This window comes from Ichthyophthirius multifiliis, assembly GCF_000220395.1.
Source record: "Ichthyophthirius multifiliis unplaced genomic scaffold scaff_1120509251248, whole genome shotgun sequence".
In the NCBI taxonomy this organism is placed as follows: Eukaryota; Ciliophora; class Oligohymenophorea; order Hymenostomatida; genus Ichthyophthirius; species Ichthyophthirius multifiliis.
Genome location: NW_004086059.1, coordinates 45,937 through 54,873, shown reverse-complemented (window position 1 = coordinate 54,873; position 8,937 = coordinate 45,937). Strand labels below are relative to the sequence as shown.

General features: G+C 14.8%; 2 protein-coding genes across 2 annotated transcripts, besides 37 other annotated features; one reads left to right on the top strand and one right to left on the bottom strand. All coding sequences in view use genetic code 6, as the record gives it.

Moving 5' to 3' along the window:
• Positions 1-24: 24 nt before the first annotated feature.
• Positions 25-67: a microsatellite.
• Positions 33-119: a microsatellite.
• A 3,072-nt stretch (positions 120-3,191) lies between these two features.
• Positions 3,192-3,221: a microsatellite.
• Positions 3,192-3,230: a microsatellite.
• Positions 3,199-3,280: a microsatellite.
• Positions 3,203-3,288: a microsatellite.
• Positions 3,272-3,371: a microsatellite.
• Positions 3,372-3,856: 485 nt separating this feature from the next.
• Positions 3,857-3,926: a microsatellite.
• A 41-nt stretch (positions 3,927-3,967) lies between these two features.
• Positions 3,968-4,026: a microsatellite.
• A 95-nt stretch (positions 4,027-4,121) lies between these two features.
• Positions 4,122-4,208: a microsatellite.
• Positions 4,143-4,178: a microsatellite.
• Positions 4,145-4,187: a microsatellite.
• Positions 4,146-4,197: a microsatellite.
• Positions 4,209-4,261: 53 nt separating the features above from the next.
• IMG5_168330 (hypothetical protein) lies at positions 4,262-7,208 on the top strand (the record flags this gene model as incomplete). The annotated part of the gene is made up of 5 exons (XM_004029985.1): positions 4,262-4,591; positions 4,658-5,024; positions 6,331-6,407; positions 6,476-6,538; positions 7,089-7,208. The coding sequence occupies 5 exons, from the start codon at positions 4,262-4,264 to the stop codon at positions 7,206-7,208; spliced, it is 957 nt and encodes a 318-aa protein (XP_004030033.1).
• Positions 5,065-5,119: a microsatellite.
• Positions 5,065-5,120: a microsatellite.
• Positions 5,065-5,122: a microsatellite.
• Positions 5,386-5,477: a microsatellite.
• Positions 5,415-5,472: a microsatellite.
• Positions 5,424-5,471: a microsatellite.
• Positions 5,425-5,473: a microsatellite.
• Positions 5,499-5,550: a microsatellite.
• Positions 5,502-5,542: a microsatellite.
• Positions 6,132-6,178: a microsatellite.
• Positions 6,134-6,215: a microsatellite.
• Positions 6,135-6,178: a microsatellite.
• Positions 6,949-7,007: a microsatellite.
• Positions 7,050-7,078: a microsatellite.
• A 211-nt stretch (positions 7,209-7,419) lies between the features above and the next one.
• Positions 7,420-7,473: a microsatellite.
• Positions 7,423-7,473: a microsatellite.
• Positions 7,424-7,473: a microsatellite.
• A 5-nt stretch (positions 7,474-7,478) lies between these two features.
• Positions 7,479-8,419, bottom strand: IMG5_168320 (NADH-ubiquinone oxidoreductase subunit, putative; the record flags this gene model as incomplete). The annotated part of the gene is made up of 2 exons (XM_004029984.1): positions 7,479-7,809; positions 7,912-8,419. 2 exons carry the CDS (start codon positions 8,417-8,419, stop codon positions 7,496-7,498), a joined length of 822 nt encoding a protein of 273 aa, XP_004030032.1. The 3' UTR covers positions 7,479-7,495.
• Positions 7,877-7,916: a microsatellite.
• Positions 8,420-8,510: 91 nt separating the features above from the next.
• Positions 8,511-8,559: a microsatellite.
• Positions 8,511-8,563: a microsatellite.
• Positions 8,519-8,567: a microsatellite.
• Positions 8,564-8,626: a microsatellite.
• Positions 8,575-8,610: a microsatellite.
• Positions 8,576-8,623: a microsatellite.
• Positions 8,627-8,937: the final 311 nt, after the last annotated feature.

The following is an 8,937-nucleotide window of genomic DNA, read 5'->3' as shown; positions in this document are numbered from 1 at the left end:
AATAAAAATAAAAAAAAATGATTAATAATAATTATATATAAAAATTATATATATAAAAATATATATATTATATATATATATATATATTAATATATTAATCTATTTATATATTTATATATTTATTTCAATTTGTTTCTAAACAACAAATAGATTTTTATTAAGCTTTATGAGATTAATTATCATCTTTATTTATATTTACTAATTAATTATCATTAAATTAAAAATAAACAACATTATCCTTATTAATATATTATTAATTTTTATTCATAATATACATCCAACTACATGAAATTAAATTATCTATAGTTTAATCTAAATTAGTTATTTTTTCTATTTGAAATTCAAAATCTATTTACTAAATATTTTTCTTGCTATCCTATATAATTCTAAAATAAAAATCTTATGATTATTAAGAATTATTATTATTTATTTCTTATATTTTTAAAAATGATTTTATAAAAATATTAATAATATTCATTTATAGATCTTTTTTGACATTTTCCCATTCAAATTAGGCCCATTTTTCTACTATTAGGTCTATTTGTGTTTTATGTTCTATATAAATTACATTTTTGAAGTTTTAATTATTATTCTTTAACTCTTCCATTTCTTTTTGTAATTATTATAAATGTAAAATTTATTAAGGAATTTTTTATTTTTATTATAATATTTCGTAATATTTTCTTATTGTTTTTTCGTAAAAATTACATTTTTAAATTCTTTGCAAAATTTCCATTTTTTAGGTTACAAAAATAACCAAATTTATATTTTTTTCAGGTTTTTTTACTAATATACATTCAATAAATTACACTAATTTTTACAGACAATATGGCTGCATTTAATTTTCCAAAAGAAAACTATATTAAGAAAATAAAATTAGCAATTAGCCTAATTTCTATATTGAAAAAAGGCTTATATTTTCTACATAAGGGCTTATATTTTTCAATGCGCACATTATATTATATACATAACAATCTATTTTGAGATTCTAAGCATTAATTATAACTTAAGAAGCCATTCCAATAATAAGATCAGCCAAAGATCCATCTATAATTGGAAATTATGGCAAATTTAAGTTAAATAGTTTCATTTAATTCAAGCTTTATCCAAAAACATGGTTTTAAGTAACATATAGAAGCAGATTTAAACTCAGAGTGTATGTAGAGTTATTTTAGGAGGGTTCTTTGCATAAATTATAGAGGAGAATTTTAACTAAAAAAGGAATGTTTTTGGGAGAAATTTATAAATTATAAAATTAAGTACTTTTAAAAATTAAGAATGTATATATAGCGAATATTTCCTCTTCAAAAGAAACTTATTAAGAAGTTTATGAAAAAGGGTTTATAAATAAAGAGTTTTGGGATTTTAAAGGGCTGTCAAGAATTTAAATTAAAGCTTAGGAGACTAATTCGGAAACAAAGGATTTTTCTAGATTTTCTAGGAGAGTATATTGGATGTGATTTGTGAATATACTATCAAATGAGATATCATTTAGAAGGTTTTTGGATAAAAAAGAGGCCAAGATTTTAAAGGAAGGGAGTGTATTTTTCTAAAAGGAGGCTGTGAGTAATAAAATGATGATTTAAGAGGTATTTTGTAGTATTTATGGGTTTTTATTTGTTTGTTTTTAAGATGTTAGTAAGAAATAGAATATGTTTGCGAAAAAATCAAAGGAAATTTAATTTTATGAAGATATAAAATATGCTAAATATGGGTTTTGTGCACTTTTTGGTTAAAATAGGGTTTTAGTAAATATTATTAAAATTAAATTTAAAATTAATAAGATATTATATTAAATTTATGAATTTTAGTAAAGGTAAAATTACTAAGTAAAAAAAACTTAAGTATTTAAAAAAAGGGTTGATTTTATTTATTACTAATATGAAAAAAATAACCCCAAAAGGCTTTTTAATAAAGAAATTATCAAAGGAAGATTCTCATTTTAAATCCAAAAAAATAAATCATCTTTATTATTTTGATACACTAAAGGGATTATTTTAGTCAAAACTAATATTATAGTATTTAATTAGGGAATTTAAGTTTAAAAATTTAAAGATTTTTATGCTAATTAAGTTATTAGAATTTTTATAAGGTTTTATATTTAAGGATTGTTACCTTTTATATTTTCGAGTATTTCGTTGGTGCATATATTTAAGGTAAAATCATAGGCTTTTTCAGGAGTTGGTGTTTCAATGAGGTTTTGGATTTGGGTTTCGCTTTAAAATTTTAATATTTGGGATAATATTTAAGTAGTTTATATAATATTTTATTATTATTATTATTAATTATTTCCCATATTTAATTTTTTATATATTTTTCCTATGTTTTTTGCTTTTTTTATATTTTTTGTATGTATATACAAAAATAATATTATTTTATTTATTTATTTTTTTTTAAACAAAAAAATTATTTTAAATATAAATAGTAAAAAATACGTTTAGTCCAAATAAATTTATTTTAAAAAAATAATAATAATAATTATATTATTACTCATAAAACAATTAGAAATTAAAATAATTCTAAAAAAAAAAAAAAAAATTGTTTTAGAGAAATGCAAATAAAAAATAATATTTTAAAATTAATTGATTTAAGAAAAAAAAGACTAATTAAATGATTAAAAAAAATATTAAAGACTAGTTAATATATACAAATTATCTCTATAATTATATGAAAATTAATATATGAATATGTCAAAATAATAAATATATAAATGTTAATTTAAATATAAATTATACTCACTTTTTACAAACACTTTTTATTATAATTAGAATAAAGTATTGAAATAAATAATTTAAAAAAAAAAGATTATAATATTAAGTAAAAAAAATCAATAATTTGATATATAAAAAATTAGTTTATTTAGAAATAAATAGTATTATTTATCAAAAAAATAATTTAATAAATATTTTGATAAAAATAGAAAATATAATTTATTAAAATAAAAAATTAAAGAAGATTTAGAAAAATTAAAAAAAAAAAAAAAAATTCAAAAAGAATATTATTTAAAATTTAATTCATGAATATATTAAAAGAAATAAATTTTAAATTGAATTTTAAAATATAGGATATTAAAAAAAAGAAAAAAAATATAATTTAAATTAAAAATAAACATATCAAAAGATAAAAAATATAAAAATTAATGGTATATTATTTAAATAATATAAATAAATATAACACAATCACAAAAATAAATATATATATATATATATATATTTATATATTTAATATTTTTAGTATATATTTTTATTTTTAATTTATAAATTTTTTATATAATATTTTTTTATTTATTTCAATTATCAATTTTTAATTATAAATCCACATATTTTTTTATTTATTTTCTTTATATTTTATAATATTAATAAATATTTTTTATAATACTGTAATAAAAATAATTTGAGTTTATACTTTTTTTTTTAAACTAATTAATTCCTATTATTTTTATTTAGTATTGAAAAATAACATTTCAAAAACTAACTAAAACATTAAAAATTCATATATTTTTTAAAAAAATACAAAAAAATTTTAAAACATATTTATTTAAATACATTAAATTTATATAATTAATAATTAGCTTCATTTGAAAAACATATAATTAAATAATCATATTAACAAAAACAAGATTATTATAATAAAGATAAAAAAAAAGTTTTATAAAGAACATTAAGAAATTAATGTATATGATATGCAATAAAATTAAAAAGAAAATATATTTTAATAATTTATATAATAAAAAATAAAAAAGCTATATCTTTTTAAATACTAAAAATTAATAAAAAGAAAACTTTATAATATTAATGAAAAAATTAAACAAAACTAATTCTAAAACTTAAATTTAATAAAAAGTATAATTTATATGAAAATAAATAATATTTATAAAAAAAAAAATTAAATATTTTTTATAAAAAAATTATAAATCATATTTATAATTTTTAATACTAAATAAAATGTTATTTTATAGATAATTTTAAAAAATATTTAATTAAGTTAGAAAAATATATAATAAAGATAGAATTAAATATTATAATTTTTATAAGAGTAAATAAAAATTACAATAAAAAAAAATTAATGCAATTAAAAATTCAACAACAAAAATATTTTAAAAAATGAATGTGTATATAAAAATATTTAAATATTAATTAAATTAATATATTTATATATATAATATATTTATATATATATTTATATATTATTTTATATTAATAATTTATTAATTAAGAGTTATACAAAAAATAATACTTTGAATTAAAATATTATAAAATATATGTTATCAAAAAATTAAGAAAGACCATTTAAATAAGGAGGACTTTATTCATTAAATTTAGGATAAAATAATGGTCCTTATTTGACCAAAGACATTATGATAACTAATTAAAAAAGCTTATCTTTATTAAATTCAAAAGACAATGTAACAAAGACTGCTGCTAACATATTAGCTAGCGTTGGAGATAATATAGTTTACGGTCCAGGAGTAGTATAAGAACCTCCAGATGTTTTTGATTAAAAAACAATGACTTTTACAAATTATGACGAAAGATATTAATGTAAATTATCAGCTTCAGATAATGTTAAATCTACTAGCAAGTTTAAACATGTTATTTTTTTAAAAAATATTATTTTTAAATTTTTTGTTTAATTTAAAATTAAAAATACTAAATAGGAATAACTACTTGTATTATAAAAATAAGCCAAATATTATAAATAGTTAGCTTAAGAATATAAGAATGATTTAGAAAATGTATAACATTTAATTCATAATAATAATATAAATAATATTAAAGAAATATAACCACTTATTAAAGAATTTTAATTACATTTAAAATAATTATTGAACGAAGAAAAAAGCGAGAATTATAAATTATAAAGAGAATTAGAATAACTAAATAGAGATAAATTGCAATTACAATAATAATTACTGTTTTGTAGCAAAAGAGTTTAGGATTTGTAAAAATAAGTTGGTATTTATGACGGCGAAAATAAAAAAGAAAAAAATTTTAGTGATGATGAAGAGGAAGATGATGATGATAGTAGTTCAAATAATTGATTAGTTATTATATAATAGATAAGTTTTTTATTTATTTTTTTCGTTTTTTTTTTTATTTATATTTTAGTTTTTTTTTTTTTAGTTAAAAAATAATAATAATAATTATTTATAAAAATTTAATTGATTATCTTTCTTTCTTTGTTTATTTTATTTTTTTTGCTTTTTATTTATACTTTTAGTTTTATTTTGAATTAAGAATTTTATTGATTTTTTTTTTTTGTAAGAAAAGTATAACAGGTATTTTAGTAATTAATTTGTATTTTTTATATTTATAGTTTAAATAAAAACTTTTTAAAATTAAAAATATATCAAATTTATTGATTATAATATTTATTTATTTTCATTTATATAAATATTCTTTATAATAATAATTATTATTTAATTATATAATATATATATATATATATATTATATATTTATATATTTATATATTTAAAATAAAATTTAATTCTTATAAATTTAAACACTTATTTTTTTTACATAAATAATTATATTTTTTTATTTAAATATAAGAATTCAATATCTTATTATATTTTATTTTTATATAATTAATAAATTATATGTTAAAAATTAAATATTTTTGATTTTAATTTATTTTAAGATTTTATTCATATTTAATTAAAATCAAAATTTTATATATAATTTAAATATTCATAAAAAAAATCTATTTATTTCAATATAATTTATATTTTATAAATAATTTTGTAAAGAAATATATATATTATTTTATTAATGCAATTTTTTAATATAAGTTTATCAAAATAAAGTATTTAACTTTAAGTTAAATTCTGATATTCAAATAGGAATTAAATAAGATTAATAAAAAAATACATATTATTTTTGTTTTTAAAAATATTTTTAAAAATGTACTAATATAATATTTTTAATTTTTAATAATATGCTGATGTTTATATAATAAATATGAAAATAAAATTATAACTAAAATTTGATATTAGTTTTGATATTTTTTGCTGATTAATTTTTTTAAAAAAAATATAGAATAAAATAAATATAAATACATTTTTTTTTATGAAATAAATAAATAATAAAATTTTTTATGTAATTCATATAATTAAATATAAAAAATAAAATAATATATATATATATATATATATAATATATATATATATATTATATTTTAATAAAAATACATATCTTTTATAATTTATTAAAATTATATTCTTTTTTTTTTAAAAAAATAACTCAAATTACTCAATTTAATGTCATCAAAAACTGAACGTATTTTATAAATAAGACAATAAATAATAACATATTAAAAAAATATATAGAACTAAAAGAATTTAGAACTCAAAATAAATACGATCCTTATTTAATAAGAGATGTTTTTAATAGTTATATTGAACATGTTTCTTTTTATAAAAAAAATTGAATTATTTATAATTTTTAAAAATAAATATAAAATGTTAAATATAGATTTTTTAAGAAGGAAAATATAAATAAAACGTTAAGCTTTCACATAAATACGATGATACAAAAGTAAAAAATATTATTTAAGAAAAAATCATTTAAAATATTATTGAAAAAAAAAAAAAGATTTGCTTAGGACTTATAATTTTAGCAATTTTATTAATTACCTAATTTTATCCAATTCCTTTTCCCAAAAATATGATTTTAGTTGTTATAGGTATAATAGGGTATTAAATTTTATTTTAATCTAATTTAATATTAATTGATTTTTTATATTTTAAAAAAAGATATACTATATTCAGTAATTTATATTCATATTATGAAACTTATGTATAAGGAGATGCATTTTTACTTTTTAAGTTTGTATAAGAAGATAATTAAAATTATAGATTTTGTTCTAGTATTGAAAATTTGAATAATATTTTTAAATTATATATTACTTCTAAAAATAATTCATAAACAAATGTAAAAATATTATGTATATATAATATATATATATATATATATATATATATATATAAAAAATATATATATATATGTTTATAATTATTTAAATATAATAATTTTTTTTATGTTTTACATATATTTATTTATATATTTTTTATATATATATATACAGCTTTCTACTGCTGAATTGAAAATCGAAAATTTTTTTGATAGTGATGGATATCTATGTACTTCTACAGTAGATAAATTAGTTGATTAAATGATAGAAAATCTTAAGAAAAAAAAATAATGAATTTTTTTTTATTTAAATTTAAAAAAATATATGTTATAATAAATTTAATACAATATTAAATAATATAAAAATATTTAATCAATCAAAAAATAAATGAAACTTTAAACTTTTCAAAAATATAATTAAAATCACTTTATTTAATTAATTTTTTTATTAAAAAAAATAAAAATATTAAATAAAAATTGATTTTCTTTTACAAAATATTTTTTTTAAAAAAAAAAAAACAAAAAAAAGTGAAAAAAAAAAAAAAAAAGATAAAAAAAAATTTCTCCTAAAAAATAATTTTTTCATTTCTTAGCTTAAGCAGCAGCAGCAGCTTTTTTTTTTTCAGCTTCAGCTTTTTCAAGTTCTTTTTAAGCTACCCAATCTTACTTAGCCTTCGCAAAATCACGAGTATATTTAATTTCTCCATGTAAAACGCTTTATTCTTTCAAAGTAGTTCTTCCCATAACACCTTCGCACTAATTTCTTTTAACCTAAGGTCCAGGTACAGCTGTTCCATTTTCTAATTTTTTAAGTAATTCGACTACATTTTCAGTATTTAAGTCTTCGTAAACTTTTTCGTTATTAACTTAAATCATAGGAGCATTAACACAAGCACCTTTATAAATAAATATATTTTTTAAATTTAATATTTTATTTTTTTTTAAATAAAAAATTAAAATATTATATAAGAAATGTACATAAATATATAGATATGTACCTAAACATTCCACTTCTTAAATAGTCCATTTCATGTCTGGAGATGTATGACCTAATTTAGTTCCTGTATAATTTTCAATTGCTTTTGTAATTTCCCTAGATCCGCATAATTAACAAGGGGTAGTTCCACAAATTTAAATATGGAATTTTCCCACAGGTTCTCGATTGTACATTGTGTAAAAAGACGCTACTTCGTATACTTCCATGTCTGCGATTTCTAAAATTTTAGCTATTTTTTTCATAGACGATAATGATACGTAATTGTTATTTTATTCTTAGGCTAGATATAGTAATGGCATTACAGCTGAACGCTTTTGTTTTTTGGGATATTTTGCTAATATTTTTTCGATTTTTTAGTAATTTTCGTCAGTAAATTCAAAAGGAGTTGAGTCGGTATTGAAATCATTTATTTTATGAGAAGGTAAACCGGAAGAATAAAATAAAGGTGTATTTACATTCAATTTAAATATTTGCTATGGGAGGGTCTTTGATAATTTTTTTATAAACATTTTTTTTTTTTTGGATTTTATTAATAATTATATTGTAAATATATGTATTTTTTATTTAATTATTTTAATTAACGTCATATAGTAAATACAAAAAAATAAATATATATAAAAATATATATATATATATATATATATATATATATATATAATTTTTCTTTTTTATTATTTTCAAATTTTTTATTTTTTAAATTATTATAATTTTTATTTAATTTTTTTTTGATTATATAATTTTTTTTTTAAGATTTAATTCTAAAAATATTTATTATGTTCAAATAGTTTATTTTTCATTATTAATTATTATATTTTTAAGAAAAAAATAAAACAAAAAACGATTCACATTTTAATTTTTCTATATATAATATACGAAATAAATTTTCAAATAAATTAATTAATACATTTTCCATATTTAATAAGTAAATTATTAAAAAATAGTATTATTATTTTTTTAACATATAAAAGAATATAAGAGTTAAATATAAAATATATTATTTTATTAATCCCAATTCATAAAAAAAAAC